Source organism: Rhinolophus ferrumequinum, chromosome 4, assembly GCF_004115265.2.
Source record: "Rhinolophus ferrumequinum isolate MPI-CBG mRhiFer1 chromosome 4, mRhiFer1_v1.p, whole genome shotgun sequence".
NCBI classification, from domain to species: domain Eukaryota; kingdom Metazoa; phylum Chordata; class Mammalia; order Chiroptera; family Rhinolophidae; genus Rhinolophus; species Rhinolophus ferrumequinum.
In genome coordinates this window covers 72516095-72535026 of record NC_046287.1, presented here as the reverse complement: position 1 = coordinate 72535026, position 18932 = coordinate 72516095, and the positions used below count along the sequence as shown (strand labels likewise).

At 35.1% G+C, this 18932-nt stretch overlaps 1 protein-coding gene across 1 annotated transcript in view; it reads right to left on the bottom strand.

Annotated features, from left to right (window-relative positions):
* VPS37A (VPS37A subunit of ESCRT-I) overlaps positions 1–18889 on the bottom strand; it is a 31994-nt gene extending 13105 nt beyond the window's left edge. The window contains 4 exon segments of the mRNA XM_033104451.1: positions 7104–7204; positions 7806–7920; positions 9813–9887; positions 18484–18889. Of these exon segments, the coding sequence (XP_032960342.1) occupies positions 7104–7204; positions 7806–7920; positions 9813–9887; positions 18484–18608 (416 nt within the window). The 5' untranslated portion in view covers positions 18609–18889.
* Between the last annotated feature and the right edge of the window lie 43 nt (positions 18890–18932).

Genomic DNA, 18932 nt, shown 5'->3' with positions numbered 1-18932 from the left:
GAGTACAGAGATAGAAAGAGGCAAAAACTTATTTGAAAAGATAATAGCTGAAAACTTCCCTTACCTGAGGAAGGAAACAGACAGGAAAATCCAGACAGCCCAGAGAGTTACAAATAAGATGAACCCAAAGAGATCCACAGCAAGACACATTAAAAGATTCAAAAGTAAAAGAAAAGTGAAGGATCTGAAAAGCAGCAAGACAAAAACAACTTGTTTTGTATAAGAGAACCCCCATAAGACTACCAAGAGATTTTTCAGCAGAAACTTTGCAGGCCAGACGGGGGTTGCAAGACATATTTAAAGTACTAAAAGGAAAAAAAAAAAAAACTTCCAAGAATACTCTACCAGGCAAACTTATGGAGAGATAAAGACCTTTCCAGATAAGCAAAAACTGAAAAGAGTTCATCACCACTAAAATGACCTTACAAAAAATGGTTAAAGAAACCTTAAGCTGAAAAGGGCATTAATTAGTCATAGAAAGATATATGCAAGCATAAATCTCACTGTAAAGGTAAATATATAGTAAAGCTCATGGTTATCACTTATAAAGCTAGAATGAAGGTTAAAAGACAAAAGTAGTAGAAACAACTATAACTACAATAACTAGTTAAAGGATACACAAGATAAAAACATATAAAATGTGTCATCAAAAATATAACACATGGGGGGGAGAAAGGATAGAGTTAAAATATAGAGCTTTAGAATGCATTCAAATTTAAGTTACTATCAGCATAAAATAAACTTGCAAATATATGTTGTTAAATGTAAGCCTCATCGTAATTCAGAGCAAAAATGTACTGTAGATAACACAAAAGACAAAGGACTCCAGTATACCACTAAAAAACATCAAACCACAAAGGAAGAGAAAAAAAGGAAACAGAGAGGAACCACAAAACAGCCAGAAAACAATTAACAAAATGGCAATATGTACATACCAATCAAGAATTACTTTAAATGCAAATGGACTAAATTTTTAATCAAAAGATACAGAGTGGTTGAATGGATAAAAAAAATAAGAAGAACCATCTATCCATATACTGTCTACATGAGATTCACTTCAGACGGAAGGACATACATGGAATGCAAGTGAAGAGACAGGAAAAGATATTCCATGCAAATGAAATCAGAGAAAATATAGCTATACTTATATCAGACAAAATAAACTTTATAACAAAGACTGTAGTAAGAGATAAAAAAGGCCATTACATAATGATAAAAAGGTCAATCCAACAAGGACATATATTTGTAAATATTTGTGCACCCAACATAGGAACATCTAAATATAGCAAGGAAATATTAACAGACCTAAAGGAAGAATTAGCAATACACTAAGAATAATGGGCTTTAATACCCCACTTATATCAATGAATAGATCATCCAGAAAGAAAATCAATAGGGAAACATGGGCCTTAAATGACATGTTATACTAGATAGTATTAACAGATATATAAAGAGCATTCCATCCAAAAGTGACAGAATACACATTCTTCCCAAGTGCTAAAATTGTATTCATGGAATGGTCTCCAGGAGATCATAAGTTAGACCACAAAACAAGTCTTAATAAATTTAAGACTGAAATCATACCAAGCATCTCTTCTAACCAAAATGGTATGAATCTAGAAATCAATGACAAGAAGAAAAATTGGAAATTTCACAACTATGTGGAGATTAAACAACATACTACTGAACAACAAATAGGTCAATAAAAAATATATCAAAAGAGAAATCAAAAAATACCTTGAGACAAATGAAAATAAAAATACAACATAACAAACCTATGGATGCAGCAAGAGCAGTCCTGAAAGGAAGTTCATAGAGATAGATACCTACATCAAACAAGAAAAATTTCTAATAAACAACCTAACATTACACCTTAAGAAACTAGAAAAAGACAAAGTCCAAAGTTAGTAAAAGGAAGGAAATAAAAAGATCAGAGGGGAAATAAATGAAATAGGACTAAAAAGACAATAGAAAAGATCAATGAAACTAAGAGTGGGTTCTTTGAAAATATAAACAAAATTGACACACCTCTTGGTAGACTCACCAAGAAAACAAGACAGAACCCAAATCAACAAAATTATAAATGAAAAAGAAGACATTACAAATGATACCACAGAAACACAGAGAATCATAGAGGATACAAATAAACAATTCCATGTCAACACACTGAGGCCACCAAGAAGAAATGGAAAAATTCGTAGAAACATATAAACTACCAAGACTAAATCAGGAAGAAATAGAAAGCTTAAATAGACCGATTACAAGTAAGGAGATTGAATCAGTAATCAAAAATCTCTCAATGAAGTTATGTCCAGGACCATATGGCTTCACTACTGAATTTTACCAAATATCTAAAGAAGAATTAATGCCAATCCTTCTCAAACCCTTCCGAAAACTCGACGAGGAGGGAACACGTCCAAACTCATTATATGAGGCCAGCATCACCTAATACCAAAACCAGAAAAGGACACTACCAGATAACTACAGACCAATATCCCTGATAAACACAGATGCAAAAATTCTCAATAAAGTACAAGCAAACCAAATTCAGCAGCACATTAAAAGGACCATTCACCATGATCAAGTGGGATTTATCCTTAGGATGGAAGTATGTTTCAACATATGAACATCAATCAATGTAATATATCAGATTAACAGAATGAAAGAAAAAACAATCGTATAATCATCTCAATAAACACAGAAAAAGCACTTGACAAAATTCAACATCCATTCATGATAAAAAATTCTTAACAAATTAGGTATAGAAGGAATATACCTCAACATAAAAAAGGCTGTATATGATAAGCCCATAGCCACTATCTTAATGATAAAAGATGGAAAGCTTTTCCTAAGATCAGGAGCAAGACAAGGTGCTCACTCCGATTCAATGTGCAAGTCCTTGCCAGAGGAATCAGGTATGAAATGAAATAAAAGGCATGAGAATTGGAAAGGGAGAAGTAAAACTGTCTCTATTTGTAGATGACAAGATTATATATAGAAAATACCAAAGACTCCACCAAAAGCAGTTAGATCTAATCAACAAATTCAGTGATGTTGAAGGATACAGAATATACAGAAATCTGTTGTTTCTATACAACCACAAATTACCTGAGAAGGAAATAAGGAATGAAAGCTGGACCACTATCTTACACCAGACACAAAACTTAACTCAAAATAGATTGAAGACTTGAACATAAGACCTGAAACTGTAAAACTCTTAAAAGAAAACATAGGTAGTAATCTCCTTGACACTTGTCTTGGCAATGATTTTTTTTATCTGACAGCAAAAGCAAAGGCAACACAAGCAAAAATTAACAAGTGGGACTTCATCAAACTAAAAAGCTTCTGCAGAGCAAAGGAAACGAACAAATGAAAAGGTAACCTACTGGATGGGAGAAAATATTTGCAAATCATGTATCTGACAAGGGATTAATACCCAAAATATATAAACAACTTGTACAACTTAATAGAAAAAATAATCTATTCTTCTGACCAACTGGCTATAAGTCAGAGATTCCCACAACGTCGCCTCAGGTTCAATTATATATTTTTCTAGAGTGGCTCACAAAACTCAGAGAAACATTTGCTTATGCTTATCAGGTTATTATAAAGGATATAGAGGAACAGTCAGATGAACAGGTACATAAGGGCAAGATCTGGGAGAGTCCTGTGCTGGAACTTCTTTCTCTGTGGACTGGGGTGCTCCACCCTCCTACCATGTGGATGTGTTCACCAACAGGTAAGCTTGTCAAATCTCCATGTTCAAGAGTTTTTGTAGAGCTTATTCTGCATTCCCCCTCTTCCCTAAAGTCAGTGGGTGGTGCTGAAAGTTCCAACCCTCTGTCACTTGGTCTTTCTGATGACCAACCCCATCCTGAGACTACATGGGATCCAAGCCTAAGTCACCTCATTAGCATCAACTCCGGTGTTATGAATAACAAATATGGTTCCTATCACTTACCAGGGTCTTAGTAGCTTTGTGCCAGGAACCTGGTCCAAGATCAAATATATTTCTTATTTAATGATGATTACAGAGTGGAATATGTAGCATTTAGTATTCATGTAAAACAAACATAAGTCTTTTTGTCCTTTATACAAGAATGACTGACCCATATAAACTTACTGTATTAATTCAAATATTGGTATTTAGATAATTCTTATCTGTGTTCAAGCCTGAATTATCCTAATTATTTTAGTCTGGTTTTCTCTCTGAACTTATCTAAGAGAAAAAGTGCTCAGTGTGAGATAATATTTTCTTTTTTTTGATGTAAAATTGACATACAACATATTAGTTTCAGGTATACAAGGTGATATTTGATATTTGTATATATTGAGAAATAATCACAATAAGTCTAGTTAACATCTGTCACCATAAATACAAGTATTTTTTCTTGTGATGAGAATGTTTAAGATCTATTTTCTCAGCAACTTTCAAATATGCAGTACACTAGTAACTATACTCACCATTACATCCCTTGACTTACTTATTTTTAACTGGAAGTTTGTACCCTTTGACCCCTTTTACCCATTTCACCTATCCCCCAACCCCAGCCTTTGACAACCACCAATCTCTCCGTATCTATGAGCATGGTTTGTTTTTTGTTTTTTTAATTCTACATATAAGTGAGATCACACAGTATTTGTCTTTCTGTCTGACTTATTACACTTAACATAATGGCCTCAAGGTCCATCACCCTTGTTGTCACAAATGGCAAGATTTTCTTCTTGTTTTACGGCTGATTAATATTCCATCGTATATACACAGCACATTTTCTTTATATATTCATCCACTGATGTACACTTAGGTTGTTTACTTATCTTATAAATAATGCTGCACTGAACATAAGGGTGCATATATCTTTGCAAGTTAGTGTTTTTCTTTTCTTTGGATAAATACCCAGAAGTGGAATTGTTGAATCATATGGTAGTTCTATTTAAAATTTTTGAGGAACCTCCATACTATATTTTGAATTCTATACATGTTTGTATGAATCCTATACATACACACCCAAATGAACAATTCTGGATACCAATGAGAAGGAAAACTAAGTTGCAAGGGGAAAAGAAGTGGCAGGGAGACTTTTCCCTTATACTTCTTGAATTTTAAGCCAAGTGAATAAATGATTGATTGAGAAATTAAATTAAAAAAAGTTTTCTAATAAGCTTGTTTATTTCAAAGTATCTTTCATCTTTATCTTAAAACTTTACTTTTAACTAAAGGTATATTAGTGGTATATAGGTAGATACAACAAATTACTTAGAAACAATATGATGAACATGAGAGAATATTTGTACTATCCTTAGTTTTAATAATTCTGAACCAATTTGCTTTATTTTGACTTCAGTAGCAGGTACAACCTATAAAATAATCTAAGAGATGCATCCAACTTGCTTTTTAATAATGTGCACTGTATCACAGAACTTATTTGAAACGGGAACAAGTACATTTATTGGTTTATATTTACAAATAAGGTGAACATACATCTAATCCTATCCTGACAGAAGAAATACAGTTTTTAGGAATATCAGTGAGGCTCATGACTCCAGGACACAGACACAGGAGACAAACATCAGGACTGGGGTTGATGTTCCTAATAAACTGGACAATCTAGCTAAGCGGATGTCCAGGCATTGTCAAAGATGCCACTTGACTTTTAAAAAAGAAAAAAATTCTTGGAAATTAAGTAGAAGGAGTGGGCAAAAAAGCCAAGAAATATTCTGGGAAGAGGAAATAAAAAGAGCAACAAGAAGTGGCATCATCATGCAGTTTGAGAATATCAAAGATAAAAAAAGTTACAAAGATCAGAAATTAAAATAGCACTGGACATTTTGGCAACAACAGCCTATACATAGAAAATAGAGGAACACCGTCAACATTCTGAGGGGAAAACCACTTCAACTTAGAATCTGAACTGTACCAATTATTAAGCGTGAGGGCATATTTTGCAGATTTTAAAAAAAATGTCTCAAAAGCATGTTGTGGCATTTTCTATTTTTCAAAAATATCCGCAGCAATATTTCTGGTCCTATATGCTCTTCTAGAACCTTGCCACTCCACTATCAAGAGGAAAAGCCTATTTTCTTCCCCTTGAATCAATCAAGACTTTGCAATTGCCTCAACAAATCAAATATAGCAGAAGGGAATGCCTTCAGTAGCTAAGTCATTACGACTTTCTCATAGCTCTCTCTCAAGATGTTTACCATAGGAATCCAGCCATTATGTTGTGAGGAAACTCAGGCCACATAGAGGCCACATCTAGGTATTCTAGCTGCCATCCCAGGTAAGGCCTATTATGAGAGCCCAGGATGATGAGCAGAGCAGACCCCTTCCTGAATTAAAGATTAGGGAGCAAAATACATGTATTCATTGTTTTAAGCCATAATTTTATGGGTAACTTGCTAAGAAGCCTTAATAACCAGAACAGATTTTAGCTCCTGGAAGTGGAATGCTGCTTTAATAAAAAATAATAAATAAATAAAATCTAAAACATGGGAGTGACTTTGGGACTCACCACAGGTGAAAGCTAGATATACCCTCAGAAAGGTGTGAAAGACTGAAGGCCCTCCAAGAAACCATTAGGAAACTAAAAAAGATCTAAGAAAACAAAACCAATGGGAAATGGAAGTAATGATTAACTCCAGAAAAAAAGCATAAAGTTATACCATACTGCGATGTAATCATGATAAAGTACTTGGCTCAGCAACAGGGAATTTTTTGGATCAAAGGAATGAAAACGCCAAACATGAATTTAAGTAAAAATCATGATATAATTTCACTGAGAAGATGAGGCGAAAGGAAAGTTTGTGAAAGATAACTAAAATCCTCATCAATCATAATAGGAGGTCAATAGATAACACCTAAAAATGAAAGGATCAAGAGATAGCAGTCTGTATATATTATTTAGAAAGATGAAGATAAATATTAGAGAAGCAGCTAAAAGAAGAAAACAGTTGCCTCTGAAGTATGAATGTATTTTTGTGAAGGTAAGGCTGTGGAAAGCAGAACACGGCCTTTTAACATCATTTGAATTTTTAAACTATATTTTGATTCCTTTGATTAAAATAAATGAAAATAAATATCCAAACATTTTTGTTATACTTACTATGAAAATGCTGTTGAAGTAGGAGCTAAAACTGGAGGATTCTTCCAAAATTCATCCAATAAACTCTGAATAATTTTTCCTAGATCTGAGTGCATTGTAAACTGAAAATAACAGTAATACACGATGATCAAAATCACTTTCAGAAAAAGATTATAAAGTCTCATTAGGATAACTTCACTATAAATCTTAACATGAAAGCCACTCTGCAAGTCAAAATTAAATGAAATGCAAAGGATATTGTGTCAAATGAACAATTAGCTAGCAATCTGCGTAAAACTTACATTTTCTAATAGAATCAATACCATAAGTCAGGTAAAAAATGTTTAATCAATAATGGAGCTGAAATATTTCTACACTTCACTATTTATAATAATGTGAAAGTTTGATGGTAAATACTGAGAGTACATTAAGTTATGGTCCTTCATGTTAATCAATCATGTACATATCCAGAGAACTTTTTGAGGCATATTTGAATTTTATCTCTCCTAACAACTGTGGAAGAATTACTGTGAACCAAAGTTCTAACATCAACAGGTCCTCACCACTAAAAAACAACCTTTAAATCCATACTATCTATTGTACACAGTGAGATTTTTTTGAAAATTACTGATTCCAAAATGAGATTTTTAAAAGCATTTTAGATTTCTAAAATATTTAATAGACAAGTTATATTACTCTGAAATAAATATACCATAAACATACATTGTTTACTAATGGAGAGGTAACATACACTCCTTGTTTATCCATTAAATGATGTAGTATTGGTGGATAAACACTGATCACTGGTTTTTCCTGAGGAAATTGTGGAGGAAGCAATCTGGTAAAGGCAGAACAGATGAAAAACAAAGTCAACAAATGTTACATTTTTTTGTCATAATCCTAAAAGAAAGTTACAAGCAAATTAAATTTTCATACTTCCATTTGGATTATTCAGTTAATAAGTGTTCTATTATGCTTGCTGAGTTGATTGAAAATATAAAAAAGATGCACTGTGGCAACAAGATTATAAAGAAATTCCCATACAGTAAAACCTTTTAACGTGGGCTATGGATACCGTAAATTACAGAATATTCTTCACACCATGCCAATTAATTGCTTTCAAACACAGTATATCAAGCTATACAAAATCTCAGCTAAAAATTAGATCAGGCATTTATAGCAGGTGAGCCATATTAACTCAGTCTGGCTATTTATTAGACCACAGGTCTGGCCACATAATTTTCTTGTGGTTTTCCTCCTTTTAAAATGCTGCCAGGAATTATTTCACTATCAATTGAATTTGGAAGAGTAAGTAGATAAAATGGAAAGTATTAGAATTGAAACACTGTAGCTATCATAATGCTTAGTTCTATATGGCTCTTTTCTAAATGTCCCAATTAACACATCTCTCCCAACTTTGAGGTCAATCACATGGTTTCAAATAAAGAACAGTAAATTCTCAACACATACACACACATACACACATACACACATACACACACACACACACACATACACACAAAGTGAAAATCTTAACCTTTTTTGAACTATTACAAATTCAAAAAAACGGGATTTTACTAGCTATGGAAATGTTTTCCAAATCTCCTCTAATACTCAGAAGATTATGTCCCTTTAAATTACCTCTCTGTTCCCACTGGCTCAGAGAACTATTTGTTGCCAGCAAAGTCAAGAAGAAAACGGGGTCCTTGTTGGTTTCTCCTACTTATCTCTACCCAGGGCATTTGAAGAGAGATAAAACTACTTCATTTATATAGCTGAAGATGTTAAACTAGTTTGGCAAAAAAGGCAATGAATGGCCTTCAGAGCCCCACCAATCTGGGTTTGTATCCTGACTATGCTCTTCACGTGTCTATAATTTGCCCAAATTTGCAAGGCTAGTATGAGGATTCAAAAAGTTCCTATATACGTACCAAGATAACATAGCATAATGCTTGGCACTGTTATGTACTCATGCTTCAATTCACTCATTCAACTAAGATATAATAACGCCTTCCATGTGCAGTCACTCTGCTAGGCGGTGAGGATATGAATAAGCCATGGTTCGTTCCTGTCTTCAGGTTAGATACCATTTGACCTGGTCCAAATACTAGCTCTTGCAGCCGCAGCCACCTAATGCAATCTGAGGTAATAACTTAATTCTTTCATATTAAAGACTAATAATTGCACGTAAGGTTGAATGGGTACTTGAGCAATCACTTTGTCCAACGTTTCGTTTCCTCTTTATAACTTAATAACCTCATGACTGTATTTTTTTTCTTTAAAAATAATCAGATGAAATTCAGCCTTGAACTTTCTGGTTGATGTAGTATATCTGTTTCCGAAAAATAGAATACTTTAACTTCTTTCTGATGTAAAGGTGAATATATATCTCTAATGGTTTTCCATACATGATCCCTTTGTCATTATCATTCTTACTCTTTCAGCCTACCTCCAGCTAAGACTTTAGTGCAAATCAGTGAAATTGATTACAGTACCAATGATTATTATTACATCTTTTTATTGTATTTTCTTTTACAGTTTCTTACACAATACACATTACAATCATGGCTTTATAAAATTTTTATTTCACAAAATTGTGTAACTGATAAATTATATAGGGACTACTCAAAATAAGTTCACTTTAAACAGTTTACTTCTGATAATAACTAAGAAAAATATAGTATTTTTTAAGGCCTATTACATGAAAAAATAGGATACAATTCTACTCACATATTGATGTTAATTGTCAAGTTGTTTACGGTGAAAGGCAACCTGTATTCCACATCTTTCTGTATTTCAGCTATACTGTAGGAGAAAATTTGAGAAAAAAAAAATTTACCCAAAATTATAAAACCAGTTAATGTTTAAAAAAAACAGTTAAATGTTTTTAGAGCCCACTAAAACTACTTTCAATCACAGAATCTAGACAGCCAATATAATTTGTATCTTTAGGGGAAAATGATCATAGAAAGGTTTATCAAATAAGGCACAACAATATCCTGAGATACCCGTGTGTGTGTGTGTGTGTGTGTGTGTGTGTGTGTGTGTGGAGCAGATGCTGAGGTAAAGAAGCAAAGAATAACTTATACTAATGCTCGATTGACTGTCTATCACTTTGTCTAACTCATCATCAGTAGAAGCAATTGTGAGCCCACTAGTTAATACAGGTCAGCAAGACATCTGGGCTGACTCTCACTCTGCCACTACCCAGCTGTGTAGACCGTTGGGGCAGTTTGGGTCTTAACAGCTTAAACTTAAAAGTCTGGATGAGATGTCTCCTACAGTCTTATGATGGAGAGTATTTCTAAAAACAAATACTCCTCTTCCTAAGTAAGAGAAGCCTGGTTTTATTCTGAGTTTCAATGTTCTAGTCTTTCTTGCAGCTAGCTGTTGCCATGGACTTAAGTTCCAGCCAATATGATATAGGGAAGTTGTGAGGTGGAATTTCCAGAAAGGCATATAAAGAGGAACAAAAAAACTGATATGAGTCCATTTGTCCTTCTTACCGGGACCTGATAACTGGACTCCTAAAAGCTTTATGGGACCACGAATGACACTGAGAAATGAAAGCAAGCACTAGGGAAAGCTAAGCAGAAAGAAGGAAGTAGCTTGGGTCCTTGATGACCATGCAATTGTTAAACTGAATTTCTTTTTATGTAGAGAAAAACAAAATTTTATCTTGTTTAATACTATTTTGGGAGAATTTGTTACTAGCAGATGGATATAATTGCCAAGTCTCTTATACTTGAACATTCTACATTCAGAATTTTATTTCATTGTTAACTGCAGGTATACATTATTACAATTGTAATTTACCAACCAAATCTGGAGGGAGGCTCACTTGGAATCCTAACTAACATTTATAATGTTTCCAAAGGGAAAATTTTAAATAGTATAAATGAGTTATGGTTAAAAGGAAGCTTAACATTCAAATGGACATAAACTTTTTCAAGCATGAATACCTTTGAAAGATCTAGCATTTATATAATAATTTACTTTTTGTTTTTTTGGGGGGTTGCTTCAAGGAATAGCTTTAGAAACCCTCTTATTTTCCTCCTTTTTTGGACTATTAAATTTTTTGGCCTTCTGATAAAAACCTAGCCTCTAGAATATGTAAATTTTGGGTATCTTGAAAGGTTCAAAAGTATTGGGATAGTTATGGAAAAATCGCACACGTTGATAAGCTTTCTCTTCTGACATCCACGGAATGGGGTTATGACTGAGGAGAAGAAACAGCTAGAAGACTCAATAAGATATTTGATATTAGGACTTACACAATTTTCATGACAGTTTCTCTTTGGGGATCAAGTTTGAACTAGGGTACTGACAGCCTCCTCAGTTGTTTGAACACCATGCCATCAAAGTTTTTAAATTTTTTATTTCTCTATGTTATCTTAGGACCCTAATGTGTCATTGCTTCAAGGGAATACTAGTCAAAAAAGCATCTACCAGTTCAAAGCCACGTGGATCATCTTAGAGATTAAGAGCATACCTCTTAAGCTAGGCTTCCTGGGCTCTACCATTTCTGTGTGATCATGGGCAAGTTATTTAACCAGTCTAAGCCTTCTCTCTCAAATGGGAAATGGGATGTTACAAATTAACTATCTACCTAAAGGAGTTGTCAGATTAATAGAGATTATGCTCAAGAATACAAAAATAACTCAGAATCTCATATCCCCAAAATTAACTACTGCCAATATATTGGTGTATAACCTTCGTGGATCAAAAACGGGGTTCTATGGAAAGGAACCTCTTAGGGTGACCTGATCATAAATTCATAACTGAGCAGGCCATGGTGGATAGTCACACCCCAGTCATCAGCTTCTTTACTAAAAGGCTTATCTTTGCCTTAAGCAAGCCCTGACCCTTGCTTCTGTGGATGTAGGTTAACACACCTTTGAAATGCCCCCTTTCAGACCCCTCAAAAGAGCATATAATCTTTACCATGTAATCCTATCTTGCATTGCTTCCTCCCAATTTCATGTAATCTTTCTCATATTCCCTCCTTAATTTCAAATGCATAAAAGAAAACTGCAAAACTGATATTCTCTGGAACATTTGAGATTTTGCTACCTGGCATATGTTATCAGTTTGGTTCAAATAAACTCTTATAAAAGTTCTCTACAGGTTTGGACGTTTGTTGACACCTTGTAATCTTTCTACATTCAGTTTTATTTAAAACAAAAATATAATTATACTGCATATACAATTTTGTAACTTGCTCTTTTCCCATTCAGTAATTTATTGTGACTATCTTTCTAAATCAGAAAATGTTATTTCATGAGATTTTTTTTTAATGGCAGCATAATATTCTAGTATATTGTTCAACCCATTTTCTACTTTCAGATATTTAGACTGTTTCCAATTTTTACTACTGTAAACCATGCTCTGATAAACATTCTTACAGTCAAATCTTTATGCTGACAGGCAGTACTACTTTGGATATAAATACACACACACATTTTAAAGTAATACTGTAATCACACCACAAAAGAAAATTTAAATGACCTGCCAATAATAATTTTATTTTCTAGGTTCTCTGAAAGAAGTGAATTACTATGGTTTTTACGTCCGTGGCTCAGAATCTGTTTGGAACTAAAGAGAGCTGAAACAGATAACTTTGTTAGCCAGAATGTAGGATTAACTGGAATCCTCATTTCTTTGATAGTCCCTAAAAGTATAAACAAATAGACCTTGAAATGCAAAAGAGGCACTAGTTAAGGTTAAAAGATTCCTTTTGTAGAACAATCATTTATCTCCTACTTTATATGTTGTGTAAGCTTAGATTTCATTAAATAGGACTTGGTTCAACTGAATAGCTCTACCATGTAGCTAGCTTCTTGCAAGGAAATGGAAGTAGAGATGAATATAATATGGTCTTTGCTTTGAAGGGGTACATGGCATGAAGAGAAAGTCAAGTAACTAAAAAAGGCCAATTCAAGATCCCGATATCATGCATTTCCCACAGTGTTGGGTAACTCAACGACTGCTTTTGGTGAACTTTGCAAATAAACGATTCACAGGTAGTTAAAGATTGTAGGAGAATAGATAACTTCCCCTTCTCATCTAAACCTCCAGGAAATATCAGGATAAGACTTTTAAAAAAGCAAATCTAGAGCTGTGCAAGAAGGCAAATAGTACCGTAAGTAGACAAGAAATTCTGAGGAATCCCTGAAAGATAAAAATGATGGCATTAGATTTAAGGAAAAAGGAAAGAAAAAGATAGTAAATAAATGAACTATGACAATCCAGAATGTAAGACCAATGCATAGGAGGAGCAGTTTGAAGGCCCTCCAAGCCCTTGAACCAAGTAGATGCAAACCTAGTGTGGGGGCAGAGCAGGAGCATTTCTCAGGGTAATAAATGGGGAGACATGGGTAACAGCACATAGACTAAAGCACTGTCCTCTTTTCCCTGCCTGTTCAAACCAGGAACCAGCAGTACTATCTGCACCTGGAACAACAAACACAGTGAGGTACCTCTGAGGTAGCAGTGCCTAAGGAAGCTACTACTGTGTTTCCCCGAAAATAAGACCTGGCTGGACCATCAGCTCTAACGCGTCTTTTGGAGCAAAAATTAATATAAGACCCGGTCTTATATAATATAACTCTCCAAGGAAGTTATAAGGCTAAAGGTTTGCGTAATCAGAAAGAACAACGGTATCCAGGGACTGGCAACAAAAGAAAAATCTCAAAATAAAAGACTATGGAGATTGGCACTATTATTTTTAAGATACAAAATAACTGTCATTTACAGAGTACCTACTGTGTGCCAGATAATATTCTAGTTTCTTTATATGTATCATCCCTAAAATCCTTCAAAATAGGCACATTTCATTTGTGAATAAACTAACTCTTCGGAATGGACTTGCTTTCTGAATGGAAAGTTAGAAGTAGTCCTGCCAGAGACAAAGGAGGTGTAAACAGGCTTGTGAGAGATTTGCAAACAGTAAGTTAGCGCTAAAAAACAAAGGCTCCAGGCACACAGACTCTACGCAGTGGAAAAAGGAATGTATTTTGTAATATGCTTTCTATGTGCCAGATACGCTAATAAATTATTTATCTTCATGTATTACTTAAATATCAACAATTCTACACAATAGGAATCACAATTCCTGATTTTACAGATGGGAACTGGAAGGCTCAGAGAAGCTTTGTAACTTACTAAGAGGTCATGTTGCTATTATAGTACTATTTATTAGAGCCAGAATTGAAATCCATGACAGTCTAATTACAAAGCTTTCATTCACTTAAGTCAGGCTGCTTTTCCCAACGTCAGTATTTTTGCTTACTTCTACTTATGTTGCTCAAATTCATTTTGTCTTTTATCAAGGAACCTGAGGAACCTACGGACTTTCACAGCCGGGCAGGGCATTAAGAATTCAGGTAGTCAATCTTCCCATCTCAGCAGACCTAAGGTTATGTGAACATCCAAGGTTCACTGCTAGTTAATGATATACGTCAGCATCGCCTGACTTCTGGTTCAGGGCTTCTTTCATTAAGACTATTAGTTATACCAGAGTAAATAAACAAAAGCAATTCTGATAAACTTTAACTCACAAATTAGATTTTCTTATTGAATATAAAATAAAATTAGCACCAGAATTACCATGTACTTGATTATTAAAATGAATGCAGAAATCCTTTACTTGAGAGAGCTAATCTCCCTAAGTAAAAGGTAATAAAGGATTATTTGTATAACTTTGAATTTACATAGTTAATTACAGATAATAAGTACCATTTACAACATAGCTCCAGGTTGTGGTTTTCCAACTAAGGAAATAAAATAGTAATAAAAATAAGCTAATTAACTTTAGATATTGTGAGAGAAGAAACCAGGACAGTTAGGATGGTAACTGTTAAAGACTATTAGTTTTTGATATTTCTTGATTGCAGGGGCAATGCAGGGAAATACTTAACAGCTTCACTTCTGAAGAATCTTTAAATATTGGGATTAGTGTCACCTGGGATATTTCCAGGTTGAAAATAGCTATTAGGTTGGTGCAAAAGTAATTGCAGTTTAAAAGGTTAATTGCAAAAACCGCAATTACTTTTGCACCAACCTAATAAAAAAGTGACGGTTTATTACATGTGCTGCCGAAGCGAGCGATGGTTTATTAAGCTTACACTGCAAGAAGCCCAGAGACAGGAAGGTCCCAGAATTGGTTAATTCAGCATCACAATATTAGCACAGGCATTCCATCTTTCTACTCTTCCACAGTCAATACAGTCAGCTTGTATTCCTTCCTGATCCAAGCAGTTCCAGATGTCCCAACATGACAACAATATCCAAAACATAAGAGAAACATCTTTTAGACATCTGTATTATTGAGAAAACATATTGAGCAGCTCCGCAGCAGACTTCGACTTCTCCTTCAACTCCCACTGACCAAGGTTAAGAGTCCTGCTTTCAAAGTAACACACACAGGGCATGAAACCACCATCACTGGCATAAACAATCATTTACCTTCTGCGGTTGAAAGAGCATAGCCTCCATTGAATAAGTATGTGGTCTTGCAGGCCCAGAACCCAGATAAAAACAAGTGTTCTTCAAGAAGTCAGGGGAAATGGATATGAATGGGAAGCTCCCTTCGAGTGAGCTTCTTTAGGAAGTAGTAGAAACAGAATTAAGTTCTACTCCTGCCCAGAAAGTCAGGAGTTTTAGGTGGTAAATTACATAGTATGATGACTGTTATTCAGAAAGCAGAATATATTACTAGAGCCTAATCTATATAACTTTCAATTTCCATTTTACAGCAAACGTGCTTTGGTTAAACACTTTTTTTTTTTTTTTTTTTTTGGTCATATGACAGTTTCCTATTTGCCCTGCCTCTCCAGTAAGACTTAGATGAGGAAATACACATAAAATTTAGCTAACCTTTAGAAGAGTCCTGAGGGAGATGAGGAAAAATTTTTTAAGGTAACAAAAAAAGGAGTTTACATTTAGTAGAGAAAGGGAATTAAACAAGCTCTTTCCCAAAGTGGAATTTTTTTCATTATAAGGAATTGAAAGATAAGACTTGGAAAATAGATGAGAGAGAATGGGGTGGGAAAAGGTTCTTGAGGGCAGGCAAAAAAAAAATGAGATACTTTCACTGGCAGAAAAGAGCTGTTGACCTTACCTTTGGAGCAGGGATAGATATGATAACTGAGGGAGGTGGGCTGCATAAACAGGATATTGATATTCATAATTTAGAAAGTTTTTGTAATATTCATGAAAATAAAATACCATTCAAAACATTCTTTCAACTTTTAGAGTGTACCTTCAGAATAAGCACACAGTGTCCTTCTATACAAAATTCTTTAAATATAAATTGTATACTGCACAGATTATTTTTACCAGCTAGCTTTAAAATGTATGTCATGAGTTAAAAGGGCAGATTTAACAAAATAGGTGGATATCATTTTTTCTGGAATAGTACCATTCCCTGAAAACTGGAGGTATATGACCTACTTACTTAATTATCTCCAGAATTCCAAGTTTAGTTTATAAATGTGTAACATTTCAATAAAATAAAAGTTCAACTATTTTCATAAAAGAACTTAAAGGAAGAAAGAGTCCTTAAAATTAGATGTTTATAACATTACAAAATATGTAGATAATGTCACATGATCAATTATATGTCCAAAATTTCTGGCTCAAGAAATAAAAGTGATCCTTTCTGCATTTGACTCAAGAGCAGTTCCTTTCTGCAAATGATCCTTTCTGCATTTGACTCAAGAGCTGATGCTCTTACCAATTCCAGAACTCCTTAGATTAGCAATTCCTGTTTTAGAATCTTATTTGGGAAGTCAAAAAAAAATACATAATACATTCCAAATTGATCACTTCTCCTATTTACCAGCCTTAGCAGCAAAGGACTTGAAATATTTCAAAAATTCCACTCCAACCTCAAAGAACAAAAATTTGCCAGCAGTGACAATATTTAACACAATATACTAAAGGCTTAAAAACAATTAATTCCAAAGGTGTGGTTCTAAGAAGTATTTTGGCAATAGTAGTATTAGTTTAGTAGATAGTCTTCTAAGGTGACACTTTTTAAGAGGACAAACTTTTGTTATGTTTGTTAAAAATGAAGCATCTCTTGTGAGAGTAGCTCTTACAGGTTAGTGCGGAACACTGTTTAGAAGACTTCTAAGAACTCTATGAACTCAATTTTCCAAATAGAAAGCCACCATTAGATCAAAGAGTATACCACTCCTTCCTGTTAAATACCACAAATTTTCATCTTTTGAAAGTTCTGAACAAGCAGAACAACTGAGGCTAAAAAAACCAAGAAACAGCCGAAGTTTAGACAGCAATAGGCCTTATTTTAGCGAAATTGATTTTGCAATGAATTTTTCTTTTAACTATCTAATTTAAAACTATTCTATACTATAACTTACTTGCTTGGGAAAATATTAATGTAACAGATAAAATGGCTCCTAATAGTTCAATACTTAGTCGATTTTATTAACTCAGGATATATATTTTTAAAATGTATGAATAGTTTATTTTAAAAAGGGTTATAGTTGAGCGACGTTAACATCTTTACATTAAAATACATGTTATGACACTATTAAGTACATATACTTGCATAATTCATATAATATAAAGAGGCAGTTCTAATTTTTGAAAACCATTAGAGGCCACAGATATGTGCAATATAAAAGGCGGCAGCCATACCAGATTACAATAAAAACAACTGAAATCACTTGAATTGCAAAATATTTCTAATCTGACCACGAAGAAAATGAAAAACTCATAAAAGACAACAGAGCAGTCAGGATGAATATAAGACAACTCCTGAGTGTGGAAACAGTGAGGAATGTACAGAGTGGTAGTTGCCAGATACAAGGACGTTGTTGGAACAGCGTGAATCTTAAATTAGAGACTTAAGAGGATTGAGTATGTTTCTCCCAGAGAACTCGCTGATAAAAACTTTGGCTTCCCTCTCCTTTGCTGTTGCAGTTTTTTTTTCCCAAAAATTTTCCACTCTTTGTGAAACGTGGATATTATTCGTCACAATTCTTTTTAGCCAAATAGATTATTTTAACAATTTGGCTAAAGCGGCAATCAGCAGGCGAAAGGAAAGATTAGTGAGGAAGAACCTGGAAAGGAATGTTGGATGTAAACCATAAAAGAGATTAGTCAGCAGCGATGTGTCAGGAGGAATGAACAAGTCAAAATTAGAAGAGCTGAGCAGTGTTGGAGCAAGAGGGAGGGACCTGGAGGGTCCAGAGGAAAAATCCTGAACATAGGTCTGAGATGGCAGAGCAAATGTGAGACCTAGTACGAAGGGAGGTGGATCAAAATGAGGCAGCTGCTGGAGAGTCGGCCTGAGAAACTGTGAGTGTGATTAGGACCAGCCCGCCCTCCTGCCCTACTTTTTCCTCCTGTCCGAGAGGCAGCGACCAGTCACCTGGAGTGTGAGTTCCGGAGGGACTCGATCAGGCGCTGCTTCTGCTGTTGGAGGCTGGTGAGGCCACCGGGGGAGCCAGCTGCGGAGGAGGAGGCGCTCTTGGTCAGCGGGAAGAGCCAGCTCATCCTCCACGGGTCCCCGGGCCCGAGGCCCTAGACTGTTCTGGCCTGCTTCTCCCAGCTACTCAGCCCGGTGGTTCTCCAGCGACAGAAGACCAAGGCGCCGGAGGCCGGGGCTCCAGTGCTGGGCGGCCGCGTCTTCTCTAAGCAAGCCCGGCTGGGGGTCCTCGGGTTTTGGGGGGTATGCTATGACTACAGGTAACTGGAGAGAGGAAACTTGCCGCCCGGAACAGGCAGCCCTACCTTGGCGGCCCTGACGCCAAACCAGCCAGTCAGGCAGCTTCACAGCCCAGAGCTTTAACCACCCCAGCCTCCGTCACCTGCGTGCCC